General features: G+C 41.4%; 1 protein-coding gene across 2 annotated transcripts in view; it reads left to right on the forward strand.

Moving 5' to 3' along the window:
* The window catches only part of BAZ1B (bromodomain adjacent to zinc finger domain 1B), an 86,521-nt gene that overhangs the window by 52,496 nt on the left and 12,973 nt on the right, over positions 1-21,052 (forward strand). For both annotated transcript variants that reach the window (XM_010387455.2, XM_010387456.2), the window contains exons 8-13: positions 2,831-2,969; positions 3,974-4,107; positions 7,266-7,371; positions 8,126-8,224; positions 10,889-11,066; positions 14,234-14,416. In XM_010387455.2, coding sequence (XP_010385757.1) covers positions 2,831-2,969; positions 3,974-4,107; positions 7,266-7,371; positions 8,126-8,224; positions 10,889-11,066; positions 14,234-14,416 — 839 coding nt within the window. The remainder of the gene's footprint in view (positions 1-2,830; positions 2,970-3,973; positions 4,108-7,265; positions 7,372-8,125; positions 8,225-10,888; positions 11,067-14,233; positions 14,417-21,052) is intronic.

The following is a 21,052-nucleotide window of genomic DNA, read 5'->3' on the forward strand; positions in this document are numbered from 1 at the left end:
CGCTACCATGCCCAGCTAATTTTTGTATTTTTAGTAGAGATGGGGATTCATCATGTTGGCTCAGCTGGTCTCAAACTCCGACCTCAAGTGAACCGCCTGCCTCAACTTCGATTAAAGGCGTGAGCCACCTGCCCCTGCCCATTGTATTTACAATTTTAAAGACCTATGAAGATCCAGGCTCCGTGGCTCATGCCTGTAATCCTACACTTTGGGAGGCCGAGGCGGGTGGATCATGAGGTCAGGAATTTGAGACCAGCCTGGCCAACATACAAAAAATTAGCTGGGGGCGCGGTGGCTCACACCTGTAATCCCAGCACTTTGGGAGGCTGAGGCGGGTGGATCACAAGGTCAGGAGATGAAGACCATTCTGTCCAACATGGTGAAACCCTGTCTCTACTGAAAATACAAAAATTAGCCTGGCGTGGTGGTGTATGCCTGTAATCCCAGCTACTCAAGATGCTGAGGCAGGAGAGTTGCTTGAACCAGGGAGTCCAAGGTTGCAGTGAGCCAAGATTGCACCACCGCACTCCAGCCTGGGGGAGAGAGCAAGACTGTGTCTCAAAAACAAAACAAAAAAAATTAGCTGGGCGTGGTGGTGCACGCCTGTAATTCCAGCTACTCGGGAAGCTGAGGGAGGATAATCGCTTGAACCAGGGAGTCAGAGGTTGCAGTGAGCCGAGATCGTGCCATTGCACTCCAGGCTGGGTGACAGGGCAAGACTCCATCTCAAAACAAAACAATACCTATCAAGAAAGTATAACTGCGGCCGGGCACAGTGGCTCACGCCTGTAATCCCAGCACTTGGGGAGGCTGAGGTGGGCGGATCACCTGAGGTTGGGAGTTCAAGACCAGCCTGACCAACACAGAGAAACCTTGTCTCCACTAAAATACAAAATTAGCTGGGTGTGGTGACACATGCCTGTAATCCCAGCTACTCGGTAGACTGAGGCAGGAATATTGCTTGAACCTGGGAGGCAGAGGTTGCGGTGAGGCGATATCACACCATTGCACTCCAGCCTGGGCAACACGAGAGAAACTCTGTCTCAAAAAAAGAGAAAAAAAAAGTGTAACTGTACTCCAGATAAAGCAGAATGTAGGTTAAAACGTTCAGCTCTGTTTTATTGGAAATGTAATATTTTTTCTTGCATTTTTGGGCTGCTTCACTGTGTTTTATATTTATCTTAAGAGAAAGGAAAAGAAGATGATATTCTGTTATTTGTATAGAAACAAAGGACAGGTTATTAATATTTTACCAAGATCAGTATTTGGATTAGAGTTCAGGTCTTTGGATAATTAGTTCAGTGCTATAACCTCTGAGTCAGAACTTGGGTCTTGCTTCGGTGACTTGTCCTAAGTTGGTTTATGTTTCTTTGTTTGTAGTCTTGGGAGACTAAACATTTCCTTCACTGTAATTGGGCCATCACTCACTCATTCTCTCTCTCTCTTTTTTATCATTTACCTTTGTACTATTTTTTCCTATAAACATTGTTAAAAACATACAGTGTCATTTGGGCTAGAAAACTGTTTATCAAAGGTAACAAATTCCATGTTTTAAATAAATGAAATTTATCTTAAGTTTTTAAAGTAACATCTTTAGACAGATGTATTTTCCAGTTCCACATCTTATTGTAAATGTTATTGTCAATAAGACAATCAGGGTTAAAAATTCCTGGGGCTGAGTATAATGGCTCACACCTCTAATCCCAGCACTCTGAGAAGCCGAGGCAGGAAGATTGCTTGAGCCCAGAAGTTTGAGACCAGCGTGGGCAAACATAGTAAGACCCTGTCTCTAAAAAAAAATAAACAATTTTTAAAAATTGTGACAATGTATATAGCATTGCTCTGTACCCTATGGTGTCAGGGTTTGTGACAATTATGGAAAAACTTTGAAAATTAGTGGGCTGCTTTTGTCGTTGAGGGAAATTTCAAACCTAATTAATGAATAATCAGAAATAAAATTTTTATCATTAACAGTAACTTGCTAAATAATTAGAAAAATAGGTGTTCAGTGTAAAATAATTATTATTATTCACAAGTGCTCCCCTACCATTTTCCAGTTTTTTTTTTTTCTTGTCATCAGGGCTGTTAAGCCAAATTACTGTCAGATTCCTCAGGACTGAAGTATGTTTTATTTTGAAATCGTTACTTTATTGGTTTTATTTATTGTGATCTTTTTGAGGATCCTGTAGGTGCACCTGTCAGAAGATGTTTCAGTTAGTCCCATTTATGGACTGTTAACTGTTTCTTCAGGATTGTTTAAAATATATTAAGAAGTGATATTTTGGCCGGGTATAGTGGTTCACGCCTGTAATCCCAGCACTTTGGGAGGCTGAGACGGGTGAATCATTTGAGGTCAGGAGTTCGAGACGAGCCTGGACAACATGGGGAAACCTCGTCTCTACTAAAAATGCCAGAATTAGCTGGACGTGGTGGTGTGTGCCTGTAGTCTAGCTACATTTGGGAGGCTGAGGCAGGAGAATTGCTTGAACCTGGGAGGCAGAGGTTGCGGTGAGCCGAGATCGCGCCACTGCACTCCAGCCTGGGTGACAGAGCAACACTCTGCCTCAAAACTAAAACAAAAAGAAGTGATATTTTGGAGCTAAAAGATTTTGCTTTGAGTTGAGGGATGAGATGTCACCAAAATTCAAGGAGTGTAGGAGGACTAGATGTTGCTGCCTCACATGTCATTTCTTACAACATTAGAATTAGGGAAAGCAAACTAAGATTTTATAAACAACTGCTGTACACTAGATACTTCTTACTCCATATTTTATTTAATTTGTAAGAGTGGGATTTACTAGGAAAATATCTGATTGAGTCTTTTTAACAGTAAAACTGGAACGCCAAGCTGAAGAAGAACGAATACGGAAGCACAAAGCAGCTGCTGAGAAAGCTTTCCAGGAAGGGATTGCCAAGGCCAAACTAGTCATGCGCAGGACTCCTATTGGCACAGATCGAAACCATAATAGGTTAGTTCCTCAACCGAATTTTTGTTTTCTTTAGGACTATTTACATTGCTGTTAGTTATGAAAATTTCCTAAAGTACAAGAATAGGCAAGCTTCTCTCTTCAGTTTTCCATTTCTGTTTGGAAGCAGAATTGTTGACGATTATTGAATATTAACTGCCAAATGCTAGAGTTGCAAGTTAAGTAAGACATATTCATGCCCTTGAAGATACCACAAGTAGGAAGCTTACATGATGGTGATAGGTGAAATGTAATCCAAATACAAGTCTTTTAAAATGATAATAGGTTTTAAATGCATACATTTTGTAAAACCTAAAGAAGGAGAAATATTAGTAGTTACACAAATTGGGGCTGCGTGTGGTGGCTCACACCTGTAATCTTAACACTTTGGGACGCTAAGGCAAGAGGGTTGCTTGAGGCCAGTAGTTCAAGACCAGCCTGGCCAACATAGCGAGACCCTATTTCCATTAAAAAAAGAAAGAAGTGGCCGGGCAAGGTGGCTCAAACCTGTACAAATCCCAGCACTTTGGGAGGCTGAGGCGGGCGGATCACGAGGTCAGGACATTGAGACCATCCTGGCTAACCTGGTGAAACCCTGTCTCTACTAAAAAATATAAAAAACTAGCCGCGTGAGGCAGGGGGGCGCCTGTAGTCCCAGCTACTCGGGAGGCTGAGGCAGGAGAATGGCATAAACCCGGGAGGCGGAGCTTGCAGTGAGCTGAGATCCGGCCACTGCACTCCTGCCTGGGCGACAGCGAGACTGTCTCAAAAAAAAAAAAAAAAAAAAAAAGTTACAAAAATTACACTAAACTAGTCTCCAGTTTCAACATTTCTCATATACTTTGATTTACCTTGCAATTTTTATCTGTGTAGAGTTCTGAAGGGGAAGAATTCCGTAAACTGTGGTTTTGAATGCTCAGTGATACTCTGTAATTATCTTCTCCAACAGTAAAATCATCCTGCAATCCTGATCTATTCATTGTCTTAATACTGGTTGTGATTTGTAGATACTGGCTCTTCTCAGATGAAGTTCCAGGATTATTCATTGAAAAAGGCTGGGTACATGATAGCATTGACTACCGATTCAACCATCACTGCAAAGACCACACAGTCTCTGCTGATGAGGATTACTGTCCCCGCAGTGAGTATATCTGTATATCTAAGAGTGAGTTCACCCTGCTCTAGTAAGCTCAACATTAAGGACTACCTTTCCTCTGTCACCTTTTCCATTTGCAGAATTTCTTTATTGTGGTCTTAGATCAATTTGAGTGATATGGGTAGATGTGAAATGTGTAGAGAGAAGGAAAGAAACCCACATTTGATTACTACCTTTGTTCTAAGCATAGTGTGAGAAGATGAAGAGCTTGAATATTAGGATATTTGGGTATTAGATTTTACAGGAGCAGTTTTCAAACTTTGTCCCCTGGAAGCCTTTGTAGGTGCCTCAAGGGCTGAAATTGAGGTATGGGGGCTAAGAAGGGCAGTGTTACATGTCCTCTTCTACTTTTTTTTTTTTTTTTGAGACGAAGTTTCACTCTTGCCACCCAAGCTGGAGTGCAGTGGTGCAATCTCGGCTCACTGCAACCTCAGCCTCCTGGGTTCAAACAGTTCTCCTACCTCAGCCTCCTAGGTAGTTGGGACTACAGGTGTCTGCCACCACACCTGGTTAATTTTTGTATTTTTAGTAAAGACAGGGTTTCGCCATGTTGGCCAACCTGGTCTCAAACTCCTGACCTCAGGTGATTCACCCACCTCGGCCTCCCAAAGTGCTGGGATTACAAGTGTGAGCCATTGCACCCGACCTTCTTCTACTTTTAAAATTAATTTATTCAGTGTTTATGCTGAATCTATTTGTGAAGCAGTTTTTCATATGTTAGGGGTACAGCAGCAAAGAAGACAGATAAGGTCCTAAATGCTAGGGGTATAGCTGCAAGCAAGACAGATAAGGTCCTTAAAATTCTTGTGAGGAGAAACATGGCAAATACCTAACGAAAAATGAGTGACTGAGAAGGGATCATGTAGGGACACTGGTAATATTCTTTCTCTTGATCTGGGTGCTGGGTATATGTGTTCAGTTTGTAAAAGAAATACACAGTGAACGGTTTTCTGAATATATATTCATCTTCTTTCTTAAAGTATATGTATTGAGTATATTTCAAGAAAGAAATTAAATTTTAATTAAAAATATAAGATTCTTAGGTTAGCTCAAGTTTTCTCAACCCCAGTGTTACTGACATTTTGGGCTAGATGAATCTTTTTTTTTTTTTTCTCCCACCATGACACTGATGAGGAAGATAGTTTTTTGTACTGGGAGCTGTCCTGTGCATTCAGGAGCTTCCCTCTACCCACTGGGTGGTAGCAGTGGAAACTAAGTATGACTTTAGATCCTGCCAGATGCCTATGGCAGGCAGCAGTGCTCCCTGTCGAGAATCACTAGGTTAAATGATCCATAAGCTTCCTTCAGCTCTCCTGTCTGTAACCTAATGAAAATTGCTTATGTGTTGGTGTCATGTGGGAGATAAAGACAAAAAAAAGAGTTGCTTCCTGAGTACTAGATTCTTGCGCTTCTTTGATAAATCTTTATTTTTTTAAAGTAACTTTTCATGTTAGAGAAATTCCTAACTCAAACTTGAAACTCAAAAAATTGTTAAGTAAGAATACTACTAATTTACAAAAATAAACATTCCTTCAAATAAAACTTCAAATTTAAGGTGTTTGCATGTTGAATTATATTGAGCATAGATATGTCACTTGTTAGAACAATCTAGTTTTGGTAGACTTCATAAACACTCAGGTGAGGGCAGTTAGGTTTGAGAGCAGTAACTGTGGAGCCTGGATGTTTAGATTTGGAAGAGATTCCAGTGGGATGAGGGAGTGTTACTTTATAATGTGTACCCGAGACAAGGTTGGGGACCCAGACCCTTCACTTCTAGAGCATCCTAGTGGATGTTGTTTCACGTTTTCCAGTTCTAGAATGGCAGTTTCTATTTAAAATTACCCAGCTGAGGCTGGATGCAGTGGCTCATGCCTGTAATCCAGCACTTTGGGAGGCTGAGGCAGGTGGATCACTTGAGCTCAGAAGTTGAAGACCAGCCTGGCCAACATGGCAAAACCCCATCTCTACAAAAAATACAAAAATCACCTGAGTGCGGTGGCAGGTGCCTGTAATCCCAGCTACTTGGCAGGCTGAGGCAAGAGAATTGTTTTAAGCCCAGGAGGCGGGGGTTGCAGTGAGCCAAGATTGCACCACTGCACTCCAGCCTGGGTGACAGAGCAACATTCTGTCTCCAAAAAAAAAAAAAAAACGCAACTGAAAAAACTAAACAAGGTTATGTGTAAGTAGTGTTGCAGAGATGTTTCAGGTTAAAGCGGGGAGAACGGGAAAGAGAAGAGAAACAGTCATAGTATGCGGTAAGGCTTATTGTAAGGTAAGGCTTATTGTAAGCTAAGTTTTGTGATGACTGGCCAGGAGTGGTGGCTCACACCTGTAATCCCAGCACTTGGGAGGCCAAGGTGGGCAGATCACCTGAGGTCAGGAGTTCGAGACCAACCTGGCCAACATGGTCAAACCCCATCTCTACTAAAAATGCAAAAATTAGCCAGGCATGGTGGCGTGTGCCTACAATCCCAGCCTTTTGGCAGTCTGAGGCAGGGAAAATCACCTGAACCCGGGAGGCAGAGGTTTCAGTGAGCCGAAGGTTTCAGTGAGCCAAGATCACACCACTGCACTCCAGCCTGGGCGACAGAGCAAGACTCTGTCTCAAAAAACAAATAACAAATATTGTGATGAGCTAAGATAGGCTTTGATAAATAAATTGGCTCAAAATATATCTATGTTCAAGTCATGTATCAGTATATAGGAACTGATTTACAAAAAAGTTAGTTGTATTATTTGCCATTTGAAACCTCCAAGGATAAGTCTATGGTATTTATGTATTCTCATTGCCTCTGCTTCACTACAGATGCCTTTGCTCTTAACATCATGTAAAAGGAGTAAGTTCTTTATTTTGCTTTGATATAAAGATATTTAGTCATTCTTCTTCATTCTAAGTTGCAGTACTCTTAAACTTTGGAACTGTGCAGCGATTCCACTTCAGAGAGCAAATATCTGAGATAACATGCTGTGTTTAAGATATGTAAGAGAAAGTAGCATCTATTATACATGAAGATATATTTGATATTTCACAGGAAGCATCTGTGTTGTTACAAATTGTTGAGTTTGGCACTGGGTGCTGCTTAGGTTTGAAACTAGCAATTGGATATTTACTATAGTCAACCTAATATCTCAATTTTTCTTAGGTAAGAAAGCAAACTTAGGTAAAAATGCAAACATGAACACACAACATGGACCAGCAACAGAAGTTGCTGTAGAGACAACCACACCTAAACAAGGACAGAACCTATGGTAATGTGAGCATTCATCTGGTTGCTCTTTCTTTTTCCTTTTAATTATTAAGGAAGAAAGTATTTAGTATAGTGATGCCAGTGAGTTAATAATGCTCAGGATACTTTGTGTGACTTTGATATTTTGGATATCAAAACTTCTTGCATTAGCAGACCTGATTTTCGTTAAGAAGATACTTGTTTTTTAAGGATTGGAATTTTGATTTTCCCCCCTTGTAATATAACTTTGTGTATTATGTGATATATCTTATATAGCAGTAAAAATGTAGCTAAATTTGGTTGGGAATAGAAGTATTTAAGATTTTCCTTAAACTTTATTAATAAACAAATTGTGTGCATAGCTGTTAGTTTCCTTTGTGTGCAATTCTGCTTTTAGGCAGTGAGCTGGATTTTAGAGGATCCATTCTATGACTTTAACTGTGATCATCTGGTTTAATGACGTTTCATTTTTGAATTTTGGGTATAGGTTTACTCTCTGGAGGGAAAGGGACAAGTATGCCAATTAACTTTATAAAATTTCATTTAATATTTTAATAGGAACCATATTGGCTTTGGTGTCCTAGTACAGAGTTAACATTAGGCATCATGAAAATAGTAAATTACTTAATTCTACTTCTAGATAGTAGACTGTGAACACGTTTGGAATTCTATTCTCCCAAGTCCCACTACCAACTCTAGATCCCTTGCTTAGTGTTTGATTTTGAATTTTTTTTTTTTTTTTTTTCAGAGTTATCAGGTCTGTTTTGCCCCTACAGGTTTTTATGTGATAGTCAAAAGGAGCTGGATGAGTTGTTAAACTGTCTTCACCCTCAGGGAATAAGGGAAAGTCAACTTAAAGAGAGACTAGAGAAGAGGTAAGAGGTTTTCATCTTACTTGTCATATCTTACTTCTCTTTAGCATTGGATATAAATATCTGAGGGTTTTTTTATTATTATCCATTAAAGTTATTAAAGTAAAATATTTTAAATGTGTAACCGTTTTGTGTTCGTATTGCCTGATATTTTCTTGGCACATTATGCTTATTGGAAAAATATGCCTTTGGCTGTCTATATGTAGAGTAGCAGGATTATGCACTAAAGAACATGTGCCAACACCAAGCTGTGAGCCTTGTGGTTGTTAGACAGCTTTGCAGATGCAGGCCCAGATGGGTGGGTGTCCAGAAGTGTTCTGTCAATATTCAGAAGAGCCAAAAGGTGGAAACAATGGCAATGACTATCAATTGATGGAATGGATAAATAAAATTTGGTATATATCCAGGCCTTGTGCGGTGGCCCACACCTGTAATCCCGGCATTTTGAGAGGTGAAGGTAGGCCAATGTCTTGGCTTCCAGGAGTTTTGAGACCAGCCTGGGCAACATAGACAAACTCCGTTTCTACAAAAAATACAAAAATTAGCTGGGTGTGGTGGTTTGTGTGTGAAGTAGTCATAGCTACTTGGGAGGCCAAGCTGAGTTGGTCACTTGAACCCAGGAGGCGGAGGTTGCACTGAGCCAAGATCATCCCCTTGTACTCTGGCTTGGCCTGGGTGACAGAGCGAGACGCTGTCTCAAACAAAGTGAAACAAAAAAACCCCAAAATTTAGAATATTCAAATAATGAAATATTATTTAGCCACAAAAAGAAATGAAGTACTGTTCTGTGCTACAACATGGATGAACCTAGAAAACATGCTAAGTGAAATAAGTCAGACATCAAAGGCCATGTGGTGTATGATTTCATTCAAATGAAACATTTAGAATAGGCAAATCTATTTCAAACAGAAAGTGGATTAGTGGTTGCCACAGGATAGGGGAAGGGGAGAGTGGGAGTGATGATTGCTAACAGATAAGAGATTCCTGCTTGGGCTGATGAAAATGTTTTGGAATTACATAGTTGTGATGGTTCTACAACAAAAACCACTGAAGCACATGCTTCACGTTGGTGAATTTCATGCCATATGAATTTAAAAGAACCAAAAACCCTGTTCTGTCTACAAAGTAGCTTCAACTCCATCTAAATTTGCGACTGCCATATTTGTCGTAGACATTTCTGTCAAAGCCAGGACAAGATTTTGGCTTAATGCCACCTCTTATTTCTGACTCTGCTCGATTTCATGGTTGAGTTTAGGTTTGATGGAAGAGGGAAGGAAAATGTGATTCAGTACATATTCTACACCGTTGCCAGACTTTTGCGAAGGAAAATAGGTACATTATATTGATGTTAGTCCACTGCTTAATGTGTAAATTAATTAAAATTGCATTCAGAATTGTGTTGTCTGAATACAGATGTGTCTAGGCAAATTAAGAAAGACAAAGGAGGCCGGGCGCGGTGGCTCAAGCCTGTAATCCCAGCACTTTGGGAGGCCGAGACGGGCGGATCACGAGGTCAGGAGATTGAGACCATCCTGGCTAACACGGTGAAACTCCGTCTCTACTAAAAAATACAAAAAACTAGCCGGGCGAGGTGGCGGGCACCTGTAGTCCCAGCTACTCGGGAGGCTGAGGCAGGAGAATGATGTGAACCCAGGAGGCGGAGCTTGCAGTGAGCTGAGATCCGGCCACTGCACTCCAGCCTGGGCGACAGAGCGAGACTCTGTCTCAAAAAAAAAAAAAAGAAAGACAAAGGAGGGCCAGGCACAGTGGCTCACACCTGTAATCCCAGCACTTTGGGAGGCGGAGGCAGGTGGATCTACAAGGTCAGGAGTTCGAGACCAGCCTGGCCAACATGGCAAAACCCCACCTCTACTAAAAATACAAAAACTAGCCAGGCGTGGTGACGGGCGTCTAGTAGTCCCAGCTACTAGGGAGACTGAGGCAGGAGAATCGCTTGAACACGGGATATGGAGGTTGCAGTGAGCCAAGATCACGCTACTGCACTCCAGCCTGGGCGACAGCGACACTCCATCTCAAAAAAAAAAAAAAAAAAAAAAAAAAAAAAAAAAAAAAGGAACAAAGGAAAATGTCAGTACACAGAGCCACAAAGGAATATAGTTCTATGATGTTCCTTCTCTTTGGGCAGCACATTTGATGCTGCGTGTGTTGAATTGAAAGGACCTGTTTTGTTCACTAAATATGAAGATTGGTTGCTACCATTAAAAGCTTAGAAGTGGCTGGGTGTGGTGGTGCACACCTGTAATCCCAGCAGTTTTGGAGGCCTAAGGGAGAGAGGATCACTTGAAATCAGGAGTTTGAGACCAGTCTGCGCAGCATAGCAAGCAAGACCCCATCCCTACAAAAAATAAAAAATTAGCCAGGTGTGGAGGCACATGCCTTGTAGTCCCAGCTGTAGGCTGAGGTCGGAGGACTGCATGAGTGCCGAAAGTTTGAAGGTGCAGTGAGCTGTGATGGCACCTTTGCACTCCAGCCTGTGTGACAGAACAAGATCCTGTCTCAGGAAAAAGCAAAAACAAAAAAACACCAGGGAGAGGTGAAAGAGATCTAAGTAAGTTTTCTAGAAATAAAATGTTAAGTAACTGAAATTTAAAGAACATCTTCAAAAAGTTTCTTTCTTTCCCCTTTCTCTTGTCCCAAATCTTCTAGGTACCAGGACATTATTCATTCTATTCATCTAGCTCGGAAACCAAATTTGGGTCTAAAATCCTGTGATGGCAACCAGGAGCTTTTAAACTTTCTTCGTAGTGATCTCATTGAAGTTGCAACAAGGTTACAGAAAGGAGGACTTGGATATGTGGAAGAAACATCAGAATTTGAAGCCCGGGTAAGAATATAAGAAAATCCCCCTTGCATTACTCATGGAAACTCAATCTGAAGTTGTTCCCTGATGCTGTTCTTGACTTCCCAGCATGACCTTCCTGGAAATCAGATGTTTGGATTTGTCTTGGAAGACATGTATGGAACCAAAAATACTTTATGTACATGTGTTTTTTCCTTGTTATCTTTTGCTGGTATCCAGAAAAGCTTAATAATTGGCTTACAACATTGGTATGAAAAGAGCTTCGCTACTAAGGTGGATGAAAACTGGTTGTAGAGGCTCTAGTCATACAGCATCATTTCACATCTTTCCCTTGCGATGCCTCTGCTTTCAGGTGTAAAACATGCTTGTGTATCCTGCACTTGCCCATTCTTCACACTTAGTCAGCTCAGATTTCTATTTATGTTGGGCATGACTCCTGTTGTCCAGTGGGCTGTCATCACAGTCCTGTCCTTTAGTGCTCAGAGGGACCCTTCAGTGGGATGGGTGAAACTTCTCAAAAGATCCCATACACCATAGCAGGTAGGTTTAGGTGTCGAAGATTGGTGAAGACTATGCAGCAATTACTATTGTAAACCATTTTTTTTTACTGATTTTAAATCAATAAGTCCACATACTTCTAGGCATACTAATATTTGTGGGTCTTTTCAAATTCCTCATGCACTACGACATGTTTTGTCTTTTTTTTCTTTTTAAAGAGATGAAGTCCCCCTCTGTTACCCAGGCTGGTTTGGTGGCACAGTCATTGCTCACTGCAACCTCAAATTCCTTTGCTTAAGTGATTCTACCATGTCAGGTTTCCAAGTAGTTGGGCCTATAGGCACAAACAAGCAACCCTGCCTGGCTGATTTTTAGAATTTTTTTATACAGACCGGGCATGGTGGCTCACGCCCATAATCCTGCCACTTTGGGAGGCCAAGGCAGGAGGATTGCTTGAGCTCAGGAGTTCAAGACCAGCCTGGGCAACATAGCGAGACCCTGTTTCACACACACACACAAATGGAAAATTTTGTAGAAACAGAATCTCACTATGTTGCCCTGGCTGATCTCAGACTCCTGGCTTCATGAGATCCACCTATCTCAGTCTCTCAGAGTGTTAGGATTATAGGTGTGAGCCACCTCACCCAGCCAATGTGTGTGCTGTTATGGTTTTGTGATTTTTATGAACAGGTTCATTTGCATCCCCCCGTGCCATTTTTCCTAATTTATAAGTACTTTTCAACTCTTCTAGCCTGTTTTTTTGTTGTTGTTTTTTTCTTTGCTATTAGAATAAGCAGATAATATGTGTATCTTACATATGCACATTTTTTCTTTTTAATTAATCTTGTGATGAATTCTTGGTACATTTCCTGGGAAAAAGGATTGAAACATCTTTATGGTTCTTAATGATTTTTTTAAAAAGAATTATTGAACCCAAAGGATCTTGCAGGTTTCAGATGTTACATGTTTACTTTTTTGTGTAGCAAATGTTCATTAATTGCCTACTTTGTGCCAAATTCAGGCCTATATCTTGCTGACGTTGGGTTATCATTTTTCTTTGTTTGTGACTATTAAAATGTTATCTTCTAATTGGCATGTCTTGTGTGATAAGATAGTGTTTAAGGACATTTTTTATTTCTTTTCTTTTTATTTTTAAATTAATTGATCTTTTAAGAGATAGGTCTTGTTTATCCGGACGTGGTGACTCACACGTGTAATCCCAGCACTTTGGGAGGCCGAGGTAGGCAGATCACCTGAGGTTGGGAGTTCGAGACCAGCGTGACCAGCATAGAGAAACCTCGTCTCTACTAAAAATACAAAAATTAGCTGGGTGTGGTGGCACATGCCTGTAATCCCAGCTACTCGGGAGGCTAAGGCAGAAGAATTGCTTGAACCCGAGAGGTGGAGGTTGCAGTAAGCCAAGATTGTGACATTGCACTCCAGCCTGAATGACAAGAGCAAAACTCTTGTCTCAAAAAAAGAGATGGGACTTGTTATTCTTGCCCAGTCTGAAGTGCAGTGGACTATTCACAGATCATAGCTGACAGCAGCCTCAAACTCCTTCTGCCTCAGTCTCCCTAGTAGCTGGGACTACAGGCATATGCCACCACTACACCTGGTTGGGCACATGATTTTGATGAAGTGGCTAAACTTCTGTTTCCGCATCTGTCGGGTAGATGTGAGGCTTAAAAAGAGATCAGTGAAGCAGGAGGATCGCTTGAGGCCAGGAGTTTGAGGCCAGCCTGTGCAAGAATTTTGAAAAATTAGCCAGGTGTGATGCCATGTACCTAGGATCCCAGCTAATGGGGAGGCTGAGGCAAGAGGATCACCTGAGCCCAGGAGTTCAAGGCTGCACTGAGTTGTGATTGCTGCACTTCTGCCTTGGTGACCCAGTGAGACCTATCTCTTTAAAAAGAAAAAAAAGGAGATCAAGTTTGTAAAACATACTACCTTGCATGTAGTTAGTTACATGCTGGAAACAAGTTACAAATATGAAAAAAAAATTTTAAAAAAATCATTAAGTTGGAAAGTCAGTAAATTTTTATTTTACTTTCTTAGTGAGTCTTTGCCTTAAGATTATAGTTTACACATAGTAGACACTCAGTCATTATTGAATGAATCAACTATGTAACTCCTTTACATGGGGGAGCTTCTAGCATTTGGTGGATCCCTTAGCTGGGAAAAGGGAAGTAGTTAAGTACTTTTTTTTTTTTTTCTGAGACAGAATCTCGCTGTGTCACGCAGGCTGGAGTACAGTGGCACGATCTTGGCTCACTGCAACCTCCGCTTCCAGGGTTCAAGTGATTCTCCTGTCTCAGCTTCCCGAGTAGCTGGGATTACAGGCACATGCCACCACGCCTGGCTAATTTTTCTATTTTTAATAGAGATGGGGTTTTGCCATGTTGGCCAAAGTGGTCTCGAACTCCTGACCTCAGGTGATCCGCCCGCCTTGGCCCCCCAAAATGCTGGGATTACAGATGTGAGCCACCGCGCCCAGCCAGTCAGCTACTTTTAAATGCATAAGCCATGCAGTGAACTGAGGAGCACAGTTAAATTAATGATATGTGGCTCTTGATTTTGTTAAATGAATGTTATGTGGCATTTGAGTCTAGATTTATTTGAATTTGAGGATGGATTCCTTTCATCTTCCTCTTGGCCTTCTCTCAGTCTGGTTTTAAAATCCTTTCCTATAGGTCATTTCATTAGAGAAATTGAAGGATTTTGGCGAGTGTGTGATTGCCCTTCAGGCCAGTGTCATAAAGAAATTTCTCCAAGGCTTCATGGCTCCCAAGCAAAAGAGAAGAAAACTCCAAAGCGAAGATTCAGCAAAAACTGAGGAAGTGGATGAAGAGAAGAAAATGGTAGAGGAAGCAAAGGTATTTTGTTGTTTGAAGTTGTAGTTTGTGGTTGTGTAGGTGAGTGTGATTTGGTCTTAAAATAATCTAACCCTATGCATTTTAGCTACTGTAGGCACTGTGCCCTGAGTGAGTGTTCCTTTTTTTTTTAAATCACTTTCTACCCCTTCTTGTGGTTTTCACACTGGCCTGTGGAGTGCAGCCCTGCTTCTTGGTCATTGGGTGGTGGTCACAGTGGATGTGGCCTTCCCACCTTTAACCAGATTTTGCTTCTTTTTTTAAAAGGTGGTGGTGACTTTTAAACACGTTAAAAATTTGTTTATTTAATTTTTAGAGACAGGGTTTTGCTCTTGTGCAAGCTGGTATGCAGTGATTTGATTATAACTCACTGTAACTTTGAACTTCAGGCTTTAAGCTATCCTCCCACCTTAGCCTCTCAAAGTTCGATTATAAGCATGAGCCACTGTGCCCAGCCATGCTTGCTCTAGATATTTTTAAAATCATGGTTAAAAGTATGCATAACATACAAATTTACTTTTTTTGTTTTGTTTTTGGAGAAAGAGTCCCACTCTATTGCCTAGGCTGGAGTGTAGTGGCATAATCTCAGCTCATTGCAACATCTACCTCCCAGGTTCAAGCAATTCCCCTGCCTCAGCCTCCCAAGTAGCTGGGATTACAGGTGCATGCCACCATGCCTGGCTGATTTTTGAATTTTTTGTAGAGACAGGATTTCACCATGTTGGCCAGGCTGGTCTCGAACTCCTAACTTCAGGTGATCCGCCCACCTCAGCCTCCGAAAATGCTGGGATTACAGGCATGAACCACCATGTCCAGCCGAAATTTACCATTTTTATGTGTACGATTCTGTGGCATTAAGTATATTCACGTTGTTTTGCAACCATCACCACCATCAGTCTTCAGAACTTTTTCATACACTTCTGACACCAAATATGTGGGGTTTTTACCACCCTAAGCAACTTTCCAGTTCTCTGCTGACACCAACTACTCTTAAAATTCAGTTTACTTCTGACTGTATCTACTTGTAGTTTGTGTCAGATCCTGCAAGTTAAAGTGCTCAGTCCCACAAGACTGTTCTCACTTCAGATGCCAATTGCAAGTCCCATGTTGCCATCTGTACCATCTATACATTTAGGATTCTCACGGCCCTCTCCTTAAGTTTGATAATTTGCTGGAATACCTGACAGAACCCAGGAAAGCATTTTACTTAGGTTAACTGGGTCATTTTAAAGGATACTGCTCAGGAATAGCCAGATGGAAGAGATGCGTGGAACAAGGAAGGTGGCGGAGCAGGAGTACGTGGGGCTTTCATATGTTCTCTGAACACTCCTTCCTCCCAGCTTCCGAGTGTGTTACCTGAAGCTGATCAGATCTTGTTCTAGTATCGTAGAGCTTAATCTCCCAAGTCTCCCCTTCCTCTTACCTTTCAGGAACTTGTGGGTAAGGCTGAACATTCCAGCCTTCTAATCATCTGGTCTTTCTGGTGACCAGCCTCATAACTAGAGGTCTCACCAAAAGCCTCATTAGCATAAATTTAGGTGTGGTCCAAAGGGGCTCCTCTGAATAACGAAAGACACTCCTATTAAGGTTTTAGTCTGCGGAGAAAGACCAAATATATTTACTATATCACGTCTGTGTACCACATTTTGTTGATCCACTCACTTGGGTTGCTTCCGTCTTTGGCTATTGTGAATAATGTTGCTGTGAACATGGGTGTACAAATATGAGTCCCGACAGGGCGCAGTGGCTCACGCCTGTAATTTCAGCACTTTGGGAGGCCGAGGTGGGCAGATCACCTGAGGTCAGGAGTTTGAGACCAGGCTGGCCAACATAGTGAAACCCCGTCTCTACTAAAAATACAAAAATTAGCAGGGCGTGGTGGCGCACACCTGTATTCCCAGCTACTAGGGAGGCTGAGGCAGGAGAATCGCTTGAACTCAGGAGGCTGAGGCTACAGTGAGCAGAGATGGAGCCACTCAGCAGAGAGTGGGCAGCAGAGCAAAACTCCATCTCAAAAAAAAAAAAAAGAGAAAGAAAAAGAAAAAAGAAAGGAAAGAAAAACAACCACAAAAACAAATATTTGAGTACCTGCTTCTGATTTTTTTTTAAATGTGTACCCAGTAGTGGGATTGCTGGATCATACGGTAATTCAATGTTTAATTTTTTTGAGTAACCACTGTACACTTTCCTACAGTGACTGTACCATTTTACATTCCCTCTAGCAACTCATAAGGGTTCTGGTTTTTCCACATTCTTGCCAATACTTTTTTTTTTTTTTTTTTTTTGAGACAGCGTCTCCCTCTGTCACCAAGGCTGGAGTGCATCTTGGCTCACTGCAAACTCTCCTGGGTTCAAGCGATTCTCCTACCTCAGCTTCCCAAGTAGCTGGGAGTACAGGTGTGCACCACCACTCCTGGCTAATTTTTTTTGTAGTTTTAGTCGAGATGTGGTTTCACATGTTGGCCAGGCTGGTCTCGAACTCCTGATCTCAGGTGGTCCGCCTGCCTTGGCCTCCCAAAGTGCTGCATTACTGGCCTCAGCCACCGTGCGCAGCCTTTGCCAGTACTAATGTCCTGTTTCTTTAATAGTGTCCATCCTAATGGATATGAAGTTGTATCTCATTTTGTTTTGATTTGTTTTTCTCTAATGATTTATGATGTTGAGCATCTTTTCATGTGCTTATTGTCCATTTTTCTACCTTGTTTGGAGAAATGTATATTCAAGTCCTTTGCCCATTTTTAAATTGGGTTTTTTTTTGTTGAGTTGTAGGAGTTCTTTATGTGTTCTTGATAATAACCCTTTTTCAGATATATGATTTGCAAATATAGCCTCCCATTCCGTGGGTAGCCTTTTCATTTTGTTGATAGTGTCCTTTGCAGACAAGCATTTCATTTGCATGGAGTCTAGCTTAACCTATTTTTATCATTGTTGCCTTCACTTTTGATGTCATATCCAAATCATTGCCAGATTCAGTGTCATGAACCTTTCTTTCTCTTGTTTTTTTCTAAATATTTTATAGTTTAACTTTTATATTTAAGTCGTTGATCCATTTGAGTTAATTTTTGTCAGTGGTAGAAGGTAAGGCTTCAGCTTCATTTTTTTCATACTAGATATCCAGTTTCCTCACTTTTTATTTTTAAATGTAGCATGCTTTATTATTGTAAGTAAATAAAATGAGAGATAAGTAAAATATGTAACTCCCATCCTAGTTTCCCTGCCCAAGGATGTCACTTTTTTAATAGTTTGATGTCCTTTTTATGTATATACAAAGATTGGTTGAATTTTTTACAAAATGGAATCTTACTATGCATACATAATATTCTTCAGTTTCTCACTTGTCAGTATATCCTAGACACCTGTCCCCTCTGTTCTGTTTGTCCACACAGATCTACCCGATGTCATATTTGCTCTTTTCTTATTTTATATTGTGTTTCTTTAGAAACTGGGTCTCTACTTTACTGTCCAGGCTGGAATGCAGTGGTGCAGTCATGGCTCGCTGCAGCCTCAAACTCCTGGGCTGAGGCGATCCTCCTACCTCAGCCTCCCCTGAGTACCTGGGACTACAGGCGAGTGCCACCACGCCCCCAGCCAGTTTTTAAATTTTTTGTAGAGATGGGAACTCGCTGTGTTGGCCAGACTGGTCTTGAACTCCTGGGCTGAAGTGATCCACCCACCCTGGCCTCCCAAAGTGCTGGGATTACAAGCATGAGCCACTTTGCCCAGCCACATTTGATCTTTTAATTTCTGTGTTACTTATTAATAAATATGAAACTTGTTAGAATAACTAGCAGCTCCATTTTTGTCTGTTTTGTGTATTAGATTTCTGCTTAAGGTTATTTGTGAAGAAAAGAATTTGAGAACACTACATTATGGGAGAGGTCCTAACTATTATTTAGTGTGGAATACTTGTCACTAATTTTAGATTTGCCTCTCCCTCCTTTCTTTTTTTATTTTTTTATTTTTATTTTTTGTTTACAGAGATCTGGTACGGGCCTGCTGCCTGCTTGTGCCAGTCATTACTAAGTTTGGAGGTTTTATAGAGATGAGTAAAAAAGCCTTAAGTTCAGCCGGGTATGGTATGGTGGCTCACATCTATAATCCCAGCACTTTGGGAGGCTGAGGTGAGCGGATCATGAGGTCAGGAGTTCAAGACCAGCCTGGCCAACATGGTGAAAACCCATCTCTTCTAAAAAAAACAATACACACACACACACACAGAGCTGGGTGTGGTCGTGCAAGCCTGTAGTCCTAGCTACTCAGGAGGCTGAGGCAGGAGAATCACTTGAGCCCAGGAGGCAGAGGTTGCAGTGAGCCGAGATCACGCCACTGCACTCCAGCCTGGCAACAGAGCGAGACTCCGTCTCAAAAAAAAAAAAAAAAAAAAAAAGAATCCTTAAGTTCTTGCTTTCAGGGAACTCAGTTTGAGTGTGAGAGACCCGCGGGGGACCCTTACCGTGGTGTGACCAATAATGATGAGAAAGAGCAGTACTCAGGCTCACTGTGAGGGATACCCAGGGCACACTAGAGAAAACTTCCCAGACAGAAGAGGATGGGTTTTGAAGAATGTGTAGGAATGGATCAGGTCATGGGAGGGGCAGCATGAAACTGAAATTGGCCTCTTTGTCACTGACAGCTGGTTCTTGTTTGTCCTCCCCATTTACATAGAGTGAGTCTGCTGTCCTTTCCAAAGCTTATCATATATTTGTACATAGTTGTCGTGTTCTCCCTACATTTCTTCCTGAGGCTGAGGATGATATGTGATATGGGGAGGATAATTTTGGATAAGAGGTAAGCAGGGTGGAGAAAGAAAATTCAGTTTAGATAAAAGTTTAATTCATTACGTAAGCTCAGACACTTACTATGTGGTATGTCATTATCTTGCTGGGGTTTAGTTTTCACTTTCCTGTGTTTCTTTTATTTTTAAAAATTTCTTTACTTTTTGGGATGGGTTCTCACTCTTTTGCCCAGGTTCAAGTGCAGTAGCAAGATCATGGCTCTCTGCAGCCTCAAACTCCAGGCTTGTGATCCTCCCACCTCAGCTTCCCGAGTAACTGGAACTACAGGTGCCTGCCACCATTCCTGGCGAATTTTTAAATTTTTATCTATTTACTTATTTTGTAGAGAAGGGGTTTCCCTACATTGCCCAGGCTGGTCTTGAACTCCTGGGCTCCAGTGCTCCTCCCACCTTGGCCTCCCAAAGTGCTGGGATTATGGGTGTGAGCAACCATGCCCCAGCCTATGCTTATTTTATTTTATTTATGAGTGAATAACAGGGTCTCATTCTGTCACTGAGGCTGGTGTGTGCAATGGTGCAATCTTGGCTCACTACAGCCTCAAACTCCTGGGCTCAGGTGTTCCTTCCACCTCAGCCTCACAAGTAACTGGGACCACAGGCATGTGCCACCATACCTGGCTGTTTTCTGTATTTTTTGTAGAGGCAAGATTTTACCATGTTGCTGGTTTTGAACTCCGGGGCTCAAGTGATCCACCTGCCTTGGCCTCCCAGAGTGCTAGGATTACAAGCAGGAGCCACAGCATCTGGCCCTGTGTTCCTTTTAGATGACTGTATATAGCACCCAGGTAACCTTTTAGATGATGTCTAAGATATTAAATAGTTAACAGTCTAAGATATTAGACTGTCTAAGATATTAAACGGTCTCCTTAGCTAAATCTCTTCTCATTAGGCATAAGTTTTAGTCTTACTACTACAAGTTGAATACAGAAGAGTTTCTTGATGTGATCTGTCCAAGAGTCACATCGGTCCTTTCCATTTCTTTTCCTGCAACAGTGCTTTCTTCTCATTGAGAACTCACCCGTCACTGTAGGATTCTCATTAACTTTTTGAGTACCGTGCTCCACAGTGAAGTAAACTCAGTTTGTCAGATGAGACTTGTTCTTAGCTTAGTTGGGGAGGAAAATGCGAGAACTTTGCAGGTCCAGACACAGTACATAAATGGAAAGCATGGAAGAGTTTCTTGGAAAATCAGCTAGGCTGCCTACAAAGTAGTTTAGCAATGTTCTGAATTAAAATGGCATTATGCCCTGTGGTTCCCCACCAGAGGTCAACTCAACCACAGCTTTGAAATTTTCCACTGCTCTTTGCTTTGAAGGTTTCCACTTAGCAAGGGCCAAAGTTTTTTCAACTGGCACTAGGCTGTTGCATAAGCTTTTATCAGTCTCTAATCTGGGATTCAGTTTCCTTATTTATAAATATAAAAATGGATTCTCTCTCAAATATTTTTGTAATGGTGGATGATTTCAGTTTTTAATGCTTACTTTGTTTTATTGAATTAAATAGAAAAGACCGATGTATTATTTGGTAAAATCCTGGGTTTTGTTTGATTGTTTACTTTAGTGGCATTTGTCCTGACATCCTGATTACAGATACTCCTGAATTTAGGATGGGGCTGTGTCCCAATAAACCCATTGTTTGACTTACAGTATTTATAATTTCTGATGGTTTTATCTGGGTGTAACCCTATCATAAATCGAGGAGCCCACTGAATGTGTATCACTTTTTTTTTTTTTTTTTTGAGACGGAGTCTCACTCTGTCACCCAGGCTGGAGTGTAGTGGCACAATCTTGGCTCACTGCAACCTCCACCTCTCGGATTCAAATGATTCTTCTACCTTAGCCTCC

This window comes from Rhinopithecus roxellana, chromosome 6 (genome assembly GCF_007565055.1).
Source record: "Rhinopithecus roxellana isolate Shanxi Qingling chromosome 6, ASM756505v1, whole genome shotgun sequence".
Classification (NCBI taxonomy): Eukaryota; Metazoa; Chordata; class Mammalia; order Primates; family Cercopithecidae; genus Rhinopithecus; species Rhinopithecus roxellana.